Source organism: Epinephelus moara, chromosome 21, assembly GCF_006386435.1.
Source record: "Epinephelus moara isolate mb chromosome 21, YSFRI_EMoa_1.0, whole genome shotgun sequence".
NCBI classification, from domain to species: Eukaryota; Metazoa; Chordata; class Actinopteri; order Perciformes; family Serranidae; genus Epinephelus; species Epinephelus moara.
In genome coordinates this window covers 776207-796391 of record NC_065526.1, presented here as the reverse complement: position 1 = coordinate 796391, position 20185 = coordinate 776207, and the positions used below count along the sequence as shown (strand labels likewise).

Sequence of the window (20185 nt, the reverse complement as noted above, 5' to 3'; positions counted from 1 at the left end):
GGGACTGAGGTGTACCCGGTTTAGGGGACTGAGGTGTACCCAGTTAAGGGGACTGAGGTGTACCCGGTTTAGGGGACTGAGGTGTACCCAGTTTAGGGGACTGAGGTGTACCCGGTTTAGGGGACTGAGGTGTACCCAGTTAAGGGGACTGAGGTGTACCCGGTTTAGGGGACTGAGGTGTACCCGGCCGGTTTAGGGGACTGAGGTGTACCCGGTTTAGGGGACTGAGGTGTACCCAGTTTAGGGGACTGAGGTGTACCAGTTAAGCTGACTGAGGTGTACCCACTGTGTCCCCCTGCTGTCCAGGTGAGGAAGCAGCACCTGGACCGCTGTGTGAGTTTCCTGGCGGAGGAGCTGAAGGTGGTCGGTCTGGACGAGGCTCCAGGGAGGATCTTCTTCGTCTCGGCCAAAGAGGTCCTGAACTCCAGGATGCAGCGAGCGCAGGGCATGCCTGAGACAGGTGAGACAGGTGAGGGACAGCAGGGGGAGGAGCCTCCTCATCACACAGACACAGGAGGGCGACTGATGTGTCAAAGTGTCCACAGATGACTTCACTCTGACATAGACACCTGAGTACGAGTCGTTATCAGATGAATCGATAAGAGGAGGCCTTAAATCGGACTCAGCATCTGCTGTGGGCCATAACCTGTGCAAAGATTTAAAATATCTTATATAGACCTTCTTTATGTTTGTAAACAGTGATGATGTATTTTGTGGGCGGAGCCTAACTGGAGAGAAAGGGACAGTAGTGGTGTCGGTGTGAGCGTCAAATAAAATACACAAAACACTAACGTTTTCATATCCATGAGTTTCTGATCTACGTGTAGCAGAAAATCAAGTTTAGTCTTTGGTGAATTCTAATGTGTATATTGAGGCTGTAATGGCTGCTGGACGCTCAGTAGAGGAGTGTGTGTCTGGATTATTTAAATGACTTAATTATTTACATGATGAAAGATAATTCATCGTGAGTGAAGTGAATGGAAGTTCTGACTGGAGCCACAAACCACCAGGAAACAGGATTGCAATCAATCATCCAATTTATTTTAAATCACAGGGTGAATGTTGGTTCTGTGATGTTGCAGGATGATTACCATGGTTCTAAACAAAGAAAGAACAGATTACATTATCTTGACAAACAAATGAATTCACTCTTTGAAGCATGTTGAATATATACATATTAAAGGACCACAAATCTCTCCAATAATGATTCCCAAACACATGATTTTTAACATTATTTAACGAATTAGATCAAATAAATTATCCATTCTTCATGTCAGAGACACTATAATTAAAGGAATATAAAGAAACTACTTACATTGGAGGTCAAACCAAAAGACACATGGCAAACACCGACAAACACTCAGTCAAGGTGTGAGTGCTTGGAGACAAAGAGGAGGAAGTGATCTTCAGGCCTCTATTTATAGAGTGGGAGGTACCACTGATACCCTGAGCCACCACTGGGTGCCTCCTCCTCGTGGAGAGGAGGGAAAATGAACTGGCACTTTCTGACAGTGAGAAATGTAAAAACTCAGGTTTGTCAAACATGGACTTGTCTTATTGTCCCTGGTTAATATTTATGGAGACGTCCACATAGAATATCATTTAGTACAACTTACCAACGTGCTAGCGCGCTAGCTAGCTAGCTAACGCTGTGTGCTGATTAACACCTGGATCATAACAAAGTATATTAGCTGTCACCATGATTAACACCTGGATCATAACAAAGTATATTAGCTGTCACCACTGCTCACTTTATTAAGGACACCACGAGAAAACCTGTTCTCAGTTTATGTTAACGTAGAGACTATAATGTGTGTTTAGATCAGGTCATCTGCATCCAGGCAGGGAAAATGAAAGACTCGCTAATGTTAGCCATGTAGCTAACGTAGCTAGCGTGCTACCTATAGCTGAACGCTGACAGGTAGAAACAAACGATGATCCATCATCTGTTTAATAATCTAAACAAAGAACATGTTTTCTTGTGGCGTCCTTTCTAAAATGAGCAGCGCTCAAAGTTTCTATATTCTGTTCTGATCCAGGAGTTCATGAACAGACAACGTTAGCTAGCTAGCTACAAAGTCGTCTGTTACCTCCACATTAAATGATATTCTATGTGGACGTCTCCATAAATATTAACCAGGGACAATAAGACAAGTCCATGTTTGACACATGTGAGTTTCTTATCTTAACCTGTGTTCCTGTTCTGACATCCAATGACACAACAAGACATTTTTATTCCAGGTACGTCACTGTGTCTCTCTGATGTCCGCTGTTTCTCTGCCATCAGTATGCACACGCCACTGCTGTGATGTAACTGTGACGTAGACTGAGAACTGCTCCACATAGTCAGGTGTTTAAGTTCAGAGCAGTGTAGCAGTCATGGTGTTTAAGTTTGACATCTACAGTAGATAATGACCCGTCAGACGTGTGTCTTCCTGCAGGTGGCGCTCTGGCTGAAGGTTTCCAGGACAGACTGAGAGAGTTCCAGATGTTCGAGAGGACGTTTGAGGTACAAACATTTAGTTTGATGGTCCACATCAGATCAGTGCCGTGAACCTGAGATGGTTTCAAACCACGTCTGATCCTGCAGGAGTTCATCTCTCAGTCTGCAGTGAAGACCAAGTTTGAGCAGCACACAGTGAGAGCGTGGCAGATCACTGAGGCCATCAAAGCTGTGATGGACGCCATCAACATTGCCTCCGCTGACAGGAAGTTAGGAAAACTCACTTCCTGTTTAACATTATATATTTACATAGAGTCTTTTTTTTCTGGAGCGTCTGACCTCTGACCTCTGACAGGATCTGCTGCCTGGAGGAGCGCGAGGAGCAGAGGGACCGGCTGGACTTTGTCCGAGGACAGATTAACCGTCTGACCGACAACGTCAAAGAGAGGATCAAGACTCTGACTGATGATGTCACTGCCAAGGTATAGAGATCCACCTGCTGATCACTGCGCTCACGCTTCAGCAAACGCAACCTGTCCTGAGTGAATTCAGACTGTTGCTGAGTCACGACTCTGACAGAAGAGTCTTTAGCTTCATCACACCTGCGTGCTTAGAAACTGATTCAAGATTTTTAAGTGTCAGGTGGGACCGACCCTCGGTCCTGTTACTGTGACCATCCTCAGACACACCTGTGTTTAATCACACACCTGTCAGGTGGATGGTTTGTCTCACAGTCTGAGAGAAAATCTCCACTGAGAGAATAAAAAGTCTCAGATCTTTAACCAGGTTTCAGTAAAATGAACTGAACGATTTAATTATGGAGACCAAGCTGACGATGTGTAGCATCTCCACACTGACAGAAGTTTAAACATTTATATTTGTATGTGTGATTTAAATGGCTAACTAGCATTAGCTTCAGTCGGTAGTCGACAGTTTGTTTTTATATATCTAAAGAACTTCTGTGAAAGGAACAGTTTGGCAACCAGACCAGGCCTCTATTTGAGACAGGCCTTTATTTGTCGCACAGTGTAGCCGCAGCAGGCTGCTAAAAGGGACTGGGCCTTTAATTGAAGTTTTACAGTAGATTTGTTTTTAGCTTTCTTTGAGAAATATTCAGGGAGCAGCTTCCCTGATGTCTGTAGGTCACGTGTTCTCTGACGGCAGCTGCGTCACCGATCTTCCTCCAATAAACCAGCAGCAGCAGATGATTGCAGTGTTCTTGGAGACAAATAGTTACCAAGGGAGTTAGTGATGTAGCTCGGCCCCAGCTCATGGAGGGCTTTGTATACAAGGGGGAGGAGCTTAAAACCAATCCTAAATGTAACAGGAAGTCAGTGCAGAGCAGCTCAGACTGGCCTGATGTGCTCTCTCCTCTTGGTTCTGCTTCATAGCTGCAGAGTTTCACTCAGCTCAAGTCTCTCAGTAAAAAGTTTGTCACAGTCGAGACGATTTGAATTAAAGACATGAATCAATGTTTCAGCATCTTTTTCATTTAAAAATAGGTGTAGATGTGACGACAGACAGTAACAGCGGGTTGATGTTTGTCAGGTGGCCACGGCGCTGTCCGACCAGATCCGCTCACTTCCTGTCCTGGTGGAGGAGTTCAGAGCTGACTTCAACCCCACACAGGAAACTCTGGAGCTCTACAAGACTGTGAGTACTGCAGCACTCAGGTACTCCACCTGTGTACAGGTACAAGGTTCAAAGTTCAATTTATCTGTCAGCGTGAAGCCGAGTTAAGCACGCACACACACACAGACACACACACACACACACGCACACACACACACACACACACACACACACACACACACACACACACACACACTCACACACACACACACACACACACACACACACACACACACCATGTGCACATTCTTCTGTGCCCTGGGTTTTGCCTCTCAGACAGACTGTCCCAAGCTCCTGCAGACACAGCTCAGGGCTGAGGAAACACAGTACCAAAACTGAATGTGTGTTTTGACTGACAGGTGACAGGTGAGTGTTATCACAGGGTCAAAGGTCAACATGATCCGCTCCTGTCAACAACACTACGTCTGATTTTATCAGTCAGAATGATACGAGACACCTGAAGCAGCGTCATCACATCCTGTTCTTCCTAACATGAATATCAGTGATTATAAACAAAGGAAACTGAGTTCACGTCTGACTTGACTTTATTCTCTCTGCAACTAAACGACAGGAAACAAGTTTTCACCTCAGACACAAAACTGAGAGAAGTAAAGACAACAGAAATAACGCTGATGATGGGAGTTGATGTCTTTCAGTGAGTGTTTTTGTCTCGTGTCCTCAGAAGCTGCTGCAGCACGTGGAGGAGAGGATGGTCTGCAGTTTGTCTCACCGCTGCTCCGTCAGCATCCTCAAAGACATCAGAGACGCTCAGAGATTCATGATCGGTACGTCGTCTCTTCACGTGTTGGTTCACTGCTGGTCACAAACGTGTGACGTGATCCTCTGTCCTCTGTCCTCAGACAGCGTCCGTCCTCTGCTGTCTCTGCCCGTCCACGATCAGCTCTCCACTCCCTCCACGTCCTTCGACCTGACGTACGACCTCGGCCTCATCGCCCTCTGTGCAGATTTTCGTGAAAACATTGAGTTCCAGTTTTCTCTGGGCTGGACCGCCCTCGTCACCCGCTTCATCGGAGCCACCAACGCCAAGCGAGCACTGAGCGGCTCCGACCCACGACTGCAGGTGTCCTCACCACATCCTTTAGTTCTGAAATGGCAGCTGTTTATAACTGCTCCCAAAGTTTTCCTCTGGTACAAACAGGCCACGTCCCACCTGATGTTTGACCAGTATTTATTCTCCAGCACACACCCTGAAACCCTCACACCACGTGAATAATTCAGACACCAGCATTTTGTCAGCACAGAATAAATCCACAAACCTCCACTAAATATCAGGACAAAATAAATTACAGTCACATCATGTGTCTTCTGACCAACAGTTCAAGAGATGTTTCAGTCCTTTAACATGCTGGGTCTGTCTGTGGCCAGCAGGTCCCGGCAGCTGACAGGTTCATGCTGTCCATTCAGCACAATACACACTTTGACCAGTAGGTGTCAGTAACACTCCACAGTTAGTTTTTTTATAAGGAAACACGTCCTCTGTGACAGCGACACAGAGCTTGTGGTTTGTTTTTTTTACAGGGCTGTGAAACTGTCATTTCTTAAAATCATAATTATTTACTGAATTTCAATAAATAATTGAGACGAATCACTGTTTTAATATCATGTTTAAAGTTATTTTGTATTTCCAAACAGTTCTGAAGTCCACGTTAATAATTGGAAATTAAATTAAAGAAATTAGACTTTTAGTGTTCTTACAGATCAGCTGCTGTTTGTTTGTTTGTTTGTTTGTGTGTTTTGAAAGGATTACTCTGTTCCAGTTGAGAAAGTTACTGTGATATAATTTTGATGACTCGCTGACGTCCAATGATCCGGTTAATGTGACATCATCGTCACTTTTGCATTTAGTGTCTCTGATTCATACAGGTCCTGTAAGTGTCAAACTATTGTCCCAAGGACGGTCACATGTCCTCCTGAGGACGGCCCCTTAATACATTTTTTTTCTCCTCTCAGTGTGACGGTACAAACAGATCATAAATAAATATAACGAAATACACCGACATGAACACAAGACATAAAACACACATCATGATATGATCAGTGTTTCTGTCGTACATGAGTCGTATGTGCATAACTGTGACCAGAGGAATGTTCCTGGAGGAGACAGAAATAAATTAATGGAATTAATAATAATAATGTTGTTAGGAATAAAATAAAGAGTGAAAACATACGTGCGTCACACACACATGTATGTGACACAGTTTTAAGCCTGTAACTGTGAAAACTCTCATTATCCCTCGCTACAGGAAGGCGCCAACTTTAAGGATGAGATGGTGGTTTCCATAGCGACAGGTCTGGTCTCCGTCACCTCCCGGGCGTCCATGACGGTGCTGATCATCGGAGGAGTGGTACGCCTTGATTGTTTAGTCTGTAAAACGTCATTTGAAGTCGTGCATTTATAATTTCTTTATTTGTTGTTTCAAACATTATTATTTCAATTAGGAAAGCAAATTTTATTCTTTAGTTTATTTTTTTTTGTTTTGGTTCTGATTTAAGGAGTTGTTGTCACAACAGTTAGAGAGGAGCAGTCGTTTGGTCTCAGGCTCCTCCCACAGCTCGTTAAATGTGTATGAAAAATAAGAACAAAGATTAAAAACACAACGTGAGACATAAAATAGTGCCGAAGATAAAAAATCAAATAAAATCATATTTGTGTTGTTGGTTGAACCTGTACCTCAGCGGTCTGCTCCTTTAAAGCCTCTCAGGTGTCAAGTGTGTGTGTGTGTGTCTGTGTGCTGCAGGTGTGGCGTTCGGTTGGCTGGCGTGTCATCGCTCTGTCACTGTCTCTGTACGGTCTCCTCTACCTGTATGAGAAACTCACCTGGACCGACGCCAGCAGAGAGCGCGCTCTGAAGCGGCAGTTTGTGGAGCACACCGCCCACCGCCTGAGGGCTGTCATCCCCGTCACCAGCTCTGCCTGCAGCCAGCAGGTGTATAAGTAAGACCGCACCCCACTCCTGACACACACAGTCACACCTGAGCCGACAACCGATGTTAGCTTTAACACACCTGTCATGTTGAACGCCTGACGTTAGCTTTGACTCACCTGTTGTGTTGAACGCCTGACGTTAGCTTTGACTCACCTGTTGTGTTGAACGCCTGACGTTAGCTCTGACTCACCTGTTGTGTTGAACGCCTGACGTTAGCTCTGACTCACCTGTTGTGTTGAGCGCCTGATGTTAGCTCTGACTCACCTGTTGTGTTGAGCGCCTGATGTTAGCTCTGACTCACCTGTCGTGTTGAGCGCCTGATGTTAGCTCTGACTCACCTGTCGTGTTGAGCGCCTGATGTTAGCTCTGATTCACCTGTCGTGTTGAACGCCTGACGTTAGCTTTGACTCACCTGTCGTGTCCTGATGTTAGCTCTGACTCACCTGTCGTGTCCTGACGTTAGCTCTGACTCACCTGTCGTGTTGAGCGTCTGACGTTAGCTTTGACTCTCATCCGTCGTGTTGAGCGCCTGACGTTAGCTTTGACTCTCACCTGTCGTGTTGAACGCCTGATGTTAGCTCTGACTCACCTGTCGTGTGCTGACGTTGGCTCTGACTCACCTGTCGTGTTGAACGCCTGACGTTAGCTCTGACTCACCTGTCGTGTTGAACGCCTGACGTTAGCTCTGACCCACCTGTCGTGTTGAACGCCTGACGTTAGCTCTGACTCATCTGTTGCGTTTGTGTTTGAGGGAGCTGTCGTCCACCTTCAGTCGTCTGACTCAGAGAGTGGACCTCAGTGAAGCCGAACTGGAGGGAAACATCCGTCAGCTGAGCTTCAGGATCCAGAGACTGGAGAACATCCAGAGGAGGTCCAAGGCCTTCAGGTCAGAGGTCACACTGTCACTGAGGGGGGCGGGGTCTTTGAGAGGCTGCAGGTACACCAGCAGATCTTAGATCCAGTAATGTTTTAATCCCAACAGGAAACTGTTCCTTTATAGTAGCTTTAAGAATAAAAGACAAAGCTTCTGTTGGACAGATCCTGTGGACCGTTTGATGCTCTTCTGTTGCTAGGACAACAGCTCAGGTCCCTGTTTACTTCCTGTCAGCTGCCAGGCGGACCAACCAGACACTGGTTTTCATGTCGGACACCGTAGTTAGTAGCTCCTCCGCGATGAGCAGCGTCAGATAAACACAGATTTATAACCTGAACCTGTTTACTGGTGTAAATCAGCTGGTGTGTTTGTTCTCTGTGGATCATTCAGCTCCTGAACACTGAGGGAATTCTGAGCAGGAAAAGTTTCAGCTCTTCACTGATAGACGCCACAAAATCCCCCTAAATCTGACACACTGCACCTTTAAATGATATACACAGACTTGTATATATGTACAGTATGTATAGATATATACTGTATATAGACTATATGTAGATACATAGATGAACAGATAAACTTTATTTTCCATCTCAGTGGAAATTTGTTTGCTTGTCTCAAAACAGAAGCCATGACGCTGCGGGTGAAACGTGTTTGTAACGTTTCTGATGAAGATAAATTAAAGATGAAGCAGTTCAGAGTCTTGTGTTCGGTGCAGCTACTGATTTACTATCAATCAACAAATTACGTTGGTCTCAGGAAGAAACTCCTCAGTGGACACGACCCCTGAATGTGGCGCAGCACAGTTACAGTTAAAGTACGACATGAGGAACAAGAACAGAACATATCTTCAGTCTTTTCCTGTTCTTGTTCCTCCTCAGCTGTGACGGTCTGAGGACAGAGGGACATCGTATGCTGTGAGACCCTCTGAGGCTTGTTGTGATTTATGATTCTGGGCTTTATAAATAAAGCTGAATTGAATTTAAAGGGCCGCCACACTGCTGTGTGAGTCAGAGTAAAGAGGTGGAGACTGACTGAGTTCTGTGTGTGTTTTCAGGAACAGAGCGACGGAGCTGGAGACTCAGCTGGAGCTCTTCTCTGTTCAGTACCTGCAGGGAAACTGAAGCACAGCTGAGAGCTGCAGCGCCTCCTGCTGACAGACCTCCACACTGTTCACGTGTCAGACTGTGACTCTGATCTCCAAACTGTCTCCTCTCACTCCTCCTTCCTCCGCCTCTGCTCAGGACGAGTCGTGAACGCAGGGCGCGGCGCAGCGAAGTGACCGACTGAACTGCTGAACTCTGAGCTTTTGTTCTGTTATTACAGATATTAGGTTTTATTATTTCAGGAGGTGGGAGGACACGAGTCACGTGACTTGAGGACTTGAGACTTGCTTGACTAACACTGATGAAAGACTCGACTTAACTTTGACTCGGTAACCAAGACCTGATTTTGACTTGAGACAGACAACTTGAAATTACTTGACTTTTTTTAATTCAATATTTATATTTTTCTAGATGTTGAGAAGTTTTGTTTTTAAATTAAGATGTCGCAGCCGGGGAGGACCCACCGGCTTACATTTGTACTCACGCTACCACAGCTCTGTGCTCCTCTTTCACAGCTCTGTTCTCCTCTTTCACAGCTCTGTCCTCCTCTTTCACAGCTCTGTGCTCCTCTTTCACAGCTCTGTTCTCCTCTTTCACAGCTCTGTCCTCCTCTCCCACAGCTCTTCCCTCCTCTTTCACAGCTCTGGAAACAGTGAGACACACTGACCCAGAGCCCAAACTGACACCTCCATCATGTTTGTTTTGTCCGACCAACTGTTCAAACTTCAACAAAAAAATAATAAAAAGCAAAAGCAGGAAAAAAATCAGCTAGGGTGTCTGGGCTCAGCCTTAGAGATAGGGGGAGGAGTCAGACATCTGGAGGGAGCTCGGAGTAGAGCCGCTGCTCCTTCATGTTGAGGTGGTTCAACATCTGATCAGGATCCTCCTGGTCCAGCTGGTAGGAGGCCCCGGGGCAGACCCAGAACACACTGGAGAATGAAGATGAATGGATGAATTATTAAAATAGAGGCACAGTTATTTTCTGTCAGTTCAATAACTGACTCGTAGTTCCAGATGTACTTGAACAGTTTCAGATGTTGCGAGTGTCAAGTCTTAATTAGTTGAGTAACGAGTAACTAAAGCTGTCAAAGTACAAGTCAAGGTAGACGGTGACCTGAGAGGAGAATGTGTTGAGTTACATTCCACCACTGGCTGCAGTTTGTTTAGTATCTTTACGAGTTTGTAAGTATGACTCGACTCAACTTGATTGATTTCCACAACAGTGACTTGGGACTTGAAAGTTATGAGTTAATGATTTGCACGTGTGACTTGCTCCCACCTCTGCCAAAAACCAAACATGGACCAGCTGTTGACGAGAACACTGCGCGCTGTTTGTCCTTCTGACTCGATGTCGTCGCCGTTCACTCTTCAGGTCAAAGAAAACCTGCTGGTTTTTGGTTCCAGCTGAGAACCAAGTCCTCAGGTCCTGAACCAGTTTATTTTTGGTGGAGGTGCTCTGGACGGTTCATCATCAGGAGCAGGAACCAGAACAGAACCGGTTCCAAGTTGGTGGAAAAGGAGAACGTGAATGAAGACAGGAAACATTAATATTTTAAGGTTTTCTTATATTCAGACAGACAGGATGTGATGATGTGTTTTACCTGCTTGACAGTTTCGACTGAGACTCCAGTCTTCCTCAGAAGCGTCATCCGACGTGCTGCTGACGTGTCATATATCAGCTGGTGGGCCTGACAGACCAATCAGAGTCTGTCAGGCCCACCCTGCCTCCCGCGTCGTTGTTCGTTCTCTGGAGGAGGGAATCCCAGGTATGTTAGAGGGTGTACGCCCCCTCGTCCCGGTTGATGGTGCCACTTCCTGATCTCTGTGGCCTCTTTTATCCACCGTTTGAATTTATTGGTCTCTGGTGTGATTATTTTGCTCCTGTCCCAGTCCATGATGTGGTTATTTCTCCTGCAGTGATCTGTGATGGATGATTTTAGGTTTTCCTGTTCTGCTTTGTCTTTTCGTGTCCTTGTGAATCTTTTCGTGTCCTTGTGAATCTTTTCGTGTCCTTGTGAATCTTTTTGTGTCCTTGTGAATCGCCCCGCTGTCTCTTTTTCGCTTTCTTTTTGATGTTCTTGTCACATCTCCTCACATCCTGTCTGTCTGAATATAAGAAAACCTTAAAATATTCTAAATAGGAAGACAGTATGAACCTTATCAATCCAAACATTTTTAATCTTCAGTTGGAGTCATCAGACTGTTCTTAACGCTGGTCATATCCACAGTGAGGAGCTGCAGCCATTATTCATGTTTAGAAAAGTAATCATTACCTACATTAATGATCAGTTCATGGCTTCACAGTTTGGAATGACGAGACATTTCTCTGTCCGACGTGATAGTAAATGTTAGAGATGCACCGTATTGGATTTGTTGCTGATATATAACGAGTGATTTGGCCGATAACTTTGTTTCTGTCCTCATGTCAGTGATGATCAAGTCTCCTCTGTAGATGAATTAACATCATATTATACACACAGACTGTGATGGTGACAGCCCACCAGCAGGTGGAGACATGAAACACTGTTCAGTGTGTGTAACATTGATTCACTGTCTCTAGTAAATGTGATATTTAAATAAAGATGTGATGATGTTACTTCAGGCTCCAGCATCATGTATCAGACATTTATCTGTTATTTTACAGACCAAACCTCACAGAGAGGGAAATGTCTACACGTGAATCTTACGAAAAATTGAATGGCCTCAGCGTTCGGACTTTTCCGTGAGTGCTTGGGCCCCAAAGCACGGAATCTGTGTATTACACTGAGGTGGTTTAAGGGTTAGGGGGGTTAGGGTTAGGATCAAACTGTGCGACTGACATTAATCAGCGGATAATTACGTGGCTGGATTATTTGGAAGAGGGAAGGCCCACTCCAAACTTCTTAGTAGAGCTGAAACGTTTCTTATCCTCGTATTGTGGAGGTCGACAAAGAGCTTAAAGCCGCTACAAGGAACTTTTAACTGGATATGCAAAAGTCTCTGGTTTCTGCTGATGTCTGTGCGTGACCTACAACAGCAAATGAGACCTTCGGTGTGAAGATAAGCTGTTTCTATATAGTGTATATTCATACCTTTAGGAAACTGTCTCCGGGTCCGCCCCAGGTCGCTTCCAGGACGAAGCGATTTACGGCACTCAGACGGCACACGTCATCTTACCTAGCTGCTTACATTTATAGTGACTCTTATAAATAGTCGCTATTCCTCCTCCTCGACCCGACGTCCGCGGGGAGTTAAAATAGCAGCAATCATCGGGTAAAAGTTCTGTGAAAGCACTGGACTCACCAACAGTCAGCCACGTCTCAGTCACACAGAGAAAATCCAATCCTCGGGAAGTCAGGAAATCCTTCAGGATAAACGTTTTGTTCGCTAGCGATCTAGCATTTACCAGCCCAATCCTGGCAGGAGCCGGCGGGTCCACGGCGTTAGCTGTCCGGGGAGCCACACACAGAGGCCGCAGGTTGCGCAGATTCACCCCGCGCCAGCGGGGACGAGGAGAGCAGGGGCCGCGGGGCTGGAACACCTCATCCGGGCCGACGACAGGTAGAAAAAAAGCGTCGACAGGGTCCAGCGAGTGCCGAGAAATAAAGAGGCGAGGCACCGCTCCATACTCAGTCCAAGAAGCTGTGGAAGTGCTCGCCAAACAGGCCTTCAGCCTTACCAGCCGACCGCTGCGTTTACCCCAGCGGCAGTGGACTTATAATCATGGACTGATGATGTGACGTCTGGCTGCCACAGTCGGATCATATCTGATCAGTATCACCTAGATGTTCCTGATCAGTGTGGTGAGGTGTTCCTCAGGGCGCCTGCAGCTCCTTCACGTCCTCACATGTCTGACATTCAGGCTATAAAGTTTAGGCCTCAGAGGTCATGAAGGTAGTTTTACATTTGAACGTGTGACGTCTGATTGACCAGACATTTCATCTGATTTCAGTATTTTTCATCTCTTAAAGAGTTTAGCTCTTCTAAAGTTTTTGTTTTTTAGAATTTTTTTATGTAATTTTCATCAATAACAGTGTATAACGTTACATTTCCTTTTTTCCAGCTGTATGTAACATTCATACACATTATATTCAAAAAATTAAATAAAGAAAAAAAATAGGAATTGAGGAATAAATGTTCACATTTAGTGTAAATACAGGTGACGGTCTGCAGATCCATCTGTGTCAATAAGATGAACAACAGAACACCTACAAACACAACAAAGATCTGTAAAACCACAAAACCATTTTGATCTGCAAATAAATAAATTACATTCATAAAATGCAAATCTGCAAGTTTAAAACTGAGATTCACATATAGACCCTTTTGTACTTGTAAACAGTGATGACGTATTTCGTGGCGTGAGCGCCAAATAAAAATGTAAAAAGATTCAAGATTCAATACTTTACATTAAGTCGTTAGGGATTTGCTACAGTGCGCTCTACATGGAAGGACAAACCACAAGCCAGTCACAGCAAAGAAACAACATAGAAAGACAGCAGGCACAGACAAGGTCACACCACTCATATGAAGAGCCTGGATGTTAGTCCAGGGGGCTAAAGTGGCTTGTGCCTATTCAAGTGCATTTCTAGTAAAGTGTAATATATAAAATGTATAAAAGTGTGAGACATCACAGCATAATAAGAACATAAATACTATATAAAAGAATAAAAATGAATAAAAGTTCTTCAAGCTACTCAAATCCTGAGGAGGAGTTCTCTAATTTCATAAGGTACTGCTGCAGGGTCGTAGAGCCGTTAAGGAACTTAATGACATTACTGTAAGTACTGTTTAAGAAGCGAGAGGTCTTAGTTGTCATGGCCCTCAGCCTTCTACCTGATGGAAGTACATTTAGGAGTGGGTTGGCGGGGTGGGTTTCGTCCAGGAGGATTTTCATGCCCTTGTGTTGGATACGGGCCTCATAGATATCTGAGACGGGCATAGATTGCAGCCTATAATCTTCTCTGCAGTGTGGACAATTCTGTCTAGCTGTAACCTCTGCTGGACAGTAGAGTTGCCATACCAGACCGTTATAGAGAAGGTAAGGACACTTTCTATGGTGGCTTGATAGAACTGCAACAACCACCTACAGGCCACCCCAAAGTTCCTCAATTGACGAAGGTAATGCAACTCCTCCCACTTGAGTGAGGAGGAGATAGTGGTACATAAAAACTTGAAGTTGTCCACCCGTTCTACCTCCACCCCTTGAATGGACAGGGGCTGAGACACTCTCCCCTTCCGACGAAAGTCCACTACTAACTCCTTAGTTTTAGAGACGTTTAGCTCTAGATTATGGAGGGAGCACCACTCAGTTAGTCTGAGGACCTCATCCCTATATGCAGTATCATCATCCATGGAGACCAGCCCCACTAGTGTTGTGTCATCTGCAAATTTATACATTTTCACAGAATCTGTGTGTGATACAAAGTCATTTGCATACAGTGAATATAACAGGGGTGTTAAAACACACCCCTGGGGGGCGCCGGTGCTAATGTATTTGACCTTAGAGGTATTATTATTGACCTTAACCATTTGCTTCCTCTGCAGCAGAAAATCCAAGACCCAGTGACAGATAGTGTCATGGACGCCCAACTGCTGAAGTTTATTAAAAAGTTTAGATGGCAAAATATATTAAACGCAGAGCTATAATCTATAAAAAGGATCTTAGCGTAGTTTCCTGGGGTCTCTAGATGCTGGAGGATGGAGTGGATACATAGGATACAGCATCCTCATCCAACCTGTTTGCTCTATATGCAAACTGAAAGGGGTCCAGGCTAACTGCTCTGGACAGGCGATCACATACAATGCGTTCAAAAATGTTCATTATGACAGGAGTTAAGGCTACCGGTCTGAAATCATTCAAGCAGCTAATCTTCGTCTTTTTGGGAACAGGAACTATGACAGCAGACTTATAACAGTCAGGGACCTACATTCCCTTAATGACCAGTTAAAATATGTGTGAGAACTGGAAAAGCACCATAATGTACATTTAAAAACCAAGTTTAGTCTTTGGTGAATTCTAATGTGTATATTGAGGCTGTAATGGCTGCTGGATGCTCAGTAGAGGAGTGTGTGTCTGGATTACTTAAATGACTTATAATTATTTACATGATGAAGATAATTCATCGTGAGAAATGTAAAAACTCAGGTTTGTCAAACATGGACTTGTCTTATTGTCCCTGTTTAATATTTATGGAGACGTCCACATAGAATATCATTTAGTACAACTTACCAACGTGCTAGTGCGCTAGCTAGCTAACACTGTGTGCTGATTAACACCTGGATCATAACAAAATATATTAGCTGTCACCACTGCTCACTTTATTAAGGACACCACGAGAAAACCTGTTCTCAGTTTATGTTAACATAGAGACTATGGGTCCATGTCATTGGTTCGACAGCCCATTGGTCCGACTGTCCGCGGTGCTGAACGGCTCGCGGCGGGCGTATGGTGCGCTGCGACCGGCTTGAGGCGGAGCAGGCTCACGGCTTGAGGCGGAGCAGGCTCACGGCTTATGTGTTTGTCACTTTCTTTTTCATTTTAACCCACACCATGATCTTTTCCTGACCCTAACCAAGTGGTTTTTGTGCCTAAACCTAACCAGACCTTAACCACAGGGCATCATGATGATTTCGGAATGGACTTCGGAACAATGAGTTTAATATGGTCGGAACAATGGGCTGTTGAACCAAAGGGCAGTTCCCGAGACTATAATGTGTGTTTAGATCAGGTCATCTGCATCCAGGCAGGGAAAATGAAAGGCTCGCTCATGTTAGCCATGTAGCTAACGTAGCTAGCGTGCTACCTATAGCTGAACGCTGACAGGTAGAAACAAACGATGATCCATCATCTGTTTAATAATCTAAACAAAGAACATGTTTTCTTGTGGCGTCCTTTCTAAAATGAGCAGCGCTCAAAGTTTCTATATTCTGTTCTGATCCAGGAGTTCATGAACAGACAACGTTAGCTAGCTAGCTACAAAGTCGTCTGTTACCTCCACATTAAATGATATTCTATGTGGACGTCTCCATAAATATTAACCAGGGACAATAAGACAAGTCCATGTTTGACACATGTGAGTTTCTTATCTTAACCTGTGTTCCTGTTCTGACATCCAATGACACAACAAGACATTTTTATTCCAGGTACGTCACTGTGTCTCTCTGATGTCCACTGTTTCTCTGCCATCAGTATGCACACGCCACTGCTGTGATGTAACTGTGATGTAAATGTGATGTAAATGTGGCGTCTGCTGAGAAACATATTCACAAATATTTTTCATTTATTTGTAAATTAACTAAATGTATTCAGAGATTTTTATTTGTGTTTATGCAGTTCCATACCCTGGAAATCCAGAGTTCGGTGTATCTGATATAGGCGGGCCACAGGCGAGCTAAACAGATGACGACAGCGCTGCGACCACGAAGTCCGGAATCAGTCAGTAAACATTGCAAGATGGCTACAGATGAACACCAGTTGTTTGAAACAGCTTTGGCTGCTACAGTGAACGAGTTAGACTTGGCTTTTTCTCTAACAGAGGAACAGAAGACGGCGCTCGAATCTTTCCTTTGCATGAAGGACGTTTTTGCTGTTTTGCCGACCGGATACGGCAAGAGTCTAATCTACCAGTTAGCTCCACTGGTAGCTAAGCGTATACGTCACCCCGTGTGTTGTTCTGATTGGTCGTAGTGTTATCCAATTGCGTGCAGTGATATTTCCAAATGCATGCTTGGTGCTGCCCCTCGAGTTGGGCCATTTGCATTACTCATAGCCAGACCCTAAATCTTTCTAGATTTGGGTCTGGATTTCCAGGCTAGCAGTTCTGTCTGATATTTCATCTGATATATCAATTTTTTTGAGTTTGGAGTTTCTCTCATTTGTGGAGACTCTCTGAACAGACTGTGGATCTGTCCACACATTATATGGAGACAAATCTTTGTCCACATTCACTTTGCACGCAGATGTGCACGCGCTGAGGCGAGACAGCTGCAGACGACAGTACGAGGCTGACCCGACACTTGGACCTGATGTGATGATGTTGTCACGTCAGATCAGAGGAATTAATTAAATTCACATGTTGTAAACATCTTTAATCAAATATTTTCCTCCAGTCCACTCATCACTCTGTGTCACCCACAGGAGGTGCTGCAGCACCATCAGCACGCTCCTAACTGGGCTCAGTGCAGCAGGCTAACAGCTGAGCTACAGTTAGCTGAGTGACAGGTCAGTAACTGTCAGTCCTTTTAGTTGAGTGGCACCAACAGGAAACTTTAACAGGTCTTCTGGAAACACCAGATATTTACAGCGAAATAAAAAACGTGAATCTGTAAATGACACAGAAACATCAGGTGGTTAGCTCAATCTGTTAGCAGTTAGCTATTAGCTTGTTGGGCAGTAAGCAATTAGCCATTGGCCTGTTAGCTGTTAGCTTTGATTCAGACCAAAGGAGACGGCTCTGGGGCTGAGAGAAGGAAACTGATGTCTGAGATCATAACTTTAAATAGTGTTGGTTTGTTACAGCTGTTTGAGGCAACAGGACCTAATAATTTTTCTACTCCATCACAGTAACTGTTAAACAATCATGTGCAAAATATGAATAAGTTTATATGTATATATTTGACCAATTTAAAAGTTTAATTACATTTTGTTCCTGAGTCCAGCCCTCTGCTGGGATCAGGATCGTACTGGTTTGAGATCAAACATACACAAACTGAAGGTTTGATCCAGAACCGTGACTGGATCACATGATGTCACATGATGTCAGAATCCTTTTTTTCCTTTCAACAAACCATTTTCAGGATTTGATCCAGTCTGATGAGCAGCTGGACCTCGGTGTCTGACGCTGTCAACATGTTTCTTTATGTCAATGTAAAGAACCAATGAAACGTTTTTTCAGGTTGTTTCAGTCGTTTAATTTCTAAAATATCAGTTTACATGTGATTATTGTCGTTAACATGAGAAACATCCAGAACTCAAAGTGACGACATGAAGACAAACCTGCAGAGAGAAGATTCAAATCCATCAACCAATCACATCGCTGCTGACAAAACTTGACGTCACTGAGCAGATGTTCTTTTTAGGAAAACTTTGAGACTGATTATGATTTAAAGGGTCATAGTTCAGTCCCTCCAGGACGCTGACATCACAGCTCAGCTGATCCTCATGAATTTTTGACTGACGTTATAATTTTGTCTGATCGCTGAACTTTACCGTAAATTTGATTATTTCAACAACTCAAATCTCATCTTACTGTCGAGCTGCGTGCAGCGCATTGATTCACTCAGACCCCCTTTCTCTTAACCCTTTCACACACAGGTGGTGCCACAGAGCTGCTAAAATCCCTCCTTTACACAGAACCAAAAGAGGCGTGACATGTGACACAACAGCGTCAGCCTCTAGTGTGACATATAACACACGTCAGCAGCTCTTTATAAACAATAACAATGACATCACATGTCAATAACGATCATTCAGCGTCCCTGTTATATGGCGGCTGATCTCGTCATCTGCTCAGAGGGTAAGGAGCTCCTGTTAGCCGCTAACTGCTAACAGCTGCTGTTCTTCTTCTTTGAGTTAGCCGCTAACTGCTAACAGCTGCTTTTTAACTCTTTGCGGTGGGTTGCACCAGAACACATTATTAAAACGTCACACCCGTTCTGTGGCTTTTCTGTTTGCAAATTTGCGAATCCTGGGATATTAAAAGAATGACCCGCTCTGCTCTCCCTGTGATTGGCTAGTATTTATTGCCTTATTTGGTTGGATTAGCTCAGGTTAGTGTAAGAATGTCAGGTTAAGCCAATCAGTGGCAGAATAAGTCTGGCCATTCCTTCGCTGTCCTGGGAATCGCAAATTCATGTCCTGTTTATACAGACGTGATTTCAGCGCTGTTACTTCATCTGCTGCTGGCTTAAAGGTGACACAACTCTGTCCCCTCATTCTGTGACTGGACCTTTCACACAGAACCTGAAGGACGTACGATGGCGTGAAATTCCTGTTTTCTCTTTATCATGAGGCAGCTGCTGCACGTGGGACAAGGACGTGTTCATAAATCTAAACTGATGCTTTAAACTCAAATCAAGTCAAATGAATCACATTCCCTCCACTCGGTGCTCTGCTGCCGCGACAGCGTGTAGTTCTGAATAACTGAACAGTGCCTTCCAACAACGCTCTGAACTTACAGACGGTTCAGTCTGTGTCACAGAGTGCTCCACCCACAGTGACAGGGCTAACTGTTAGCATTGCACGGCTAACGTAACTCAACAGCGTGTTGGATGATAACCGCTGCCGCAGGGCAAAATATGGCAAGTAGTGATGAGATCACGTTGTGTTTGTGAGCCTGCGTTAACCAGGCAGAGAGAGCGGCTCAGGGAGGCGGTCCTTCAGCGCTGCAGCAGACAGCAGCAACAGCTGATTGGTGGCGATCAGCTGTTGCTGCTCCACTTGCCTCCATAATTTAATCACAAACAAACACAAACTATCAAAACTGTTTTTTAGAGAAGCTGCTGTGAAATAATTTCAGGTCACAACAATCCCAAAAGCAGCAGTGAAATCCTGGAGCGACTGATTTTAAATCTTAATCAATCTTAATCATCAGTTTTCCTTCAAACCTCTCAGACATGTCTGTGACATCAGAATCTGTCGTCTCGGTCACTGACACCAAACTCTGTCTCGGTGATGTTTCGGTGGCCGAGCGGCGTCCTCTGAAACAGGTTGTGAATCTTCCTTTTAAACATGTGAACGAAGAGTTAAAGAGCTGAGAGCTCAGCGGACCGCAGCTTCACCAAACATCTGTAACGTGTTCCTGATGTTCCTGTGAAGGACCCCAGACATCTATGGGGCGCTGTTTGTAAAGTGTCTCACGCTGAAAATAACATCAACATTTTGCCACATTTAGCTTCAAACAATGTTTAAAAAAGTATTGTGAATTTTTTAACGTCACCTTTTACCACATTAACAGCATTATTTGTTAACTTAGAAATATATTAAATAGTTAAATCTAAATATTAAATCTAAATCTAAATGCTAAATCTAAATCTAAAGGTTAAATCTAAATATTAAATATAAATACAAATCTAAATGTTAAATCTAAATCTAAATGTTAAATCTAAATCTAAATGTTAAATCTAAATGTTAAATCTAAATCTAAATATTAAATCTAAATCTAAAGGTTAAATCTAAATATTAAATATAAATACAAATCTAAAT

General features: G+C 44.2%; 1 protein-coding gene across 1 annotated transcript in view; it reads left to right on the top strand.

The window, feature by feature from the left end:
• The window catches only part of LOC126383160 (mitofusin-1-like), a 24850-nt gene extending 13291 nt beyond the window's left edge, over nucleotides 1-11559 (top strand). The window contains exons 8-18 of the mRNA XM_050033609.1: nucleotides 307-460; nucleotides 2442-2509; nucleotides 2591-2712; nucleotides 2799-2925; nucleotides 3992-4096; nucleotides 4758-4860; nucleotides 4936-5156; nucleotides 6340-6441; nucleotides 6835-7031; nucleotides 7775-7909; nucleotides 8952-11559. Coding sequence (XP_049889566.1) covers nucleotides 307-460; nucleotides 2442-2509; nucleotides 2591-2712; nucleotides 2799-2925; nucleotides 3992-4096; nucleotides 4758-4860; nucleotides 4936-5156; nucleotides 6340-6441; nucleotides 6835-7031; nucleotides 7775-7909; nucleotides 8952-9018 — 1401 coding nt within the window. The 3' untranslated portion in view covers nucleotides 9019-11559. The remainder of the gene's footprint in view (nucleotides 1-306; nucleotides 461-2441; nucleotides 2510-2590; nucleotides 2713-2798; nucleotides 2926-3991; nucleotides 4097-4757; nucleotides 4861-4935; nucleotides 5157-6339; nucleotides 6442-6834; nucleotides 7032-7774; nucleotides 7910-8951) is intronic.
• The last annotated feature ends 8626 nt before the right edge of the window (nucleotides 11560-20185 follow it).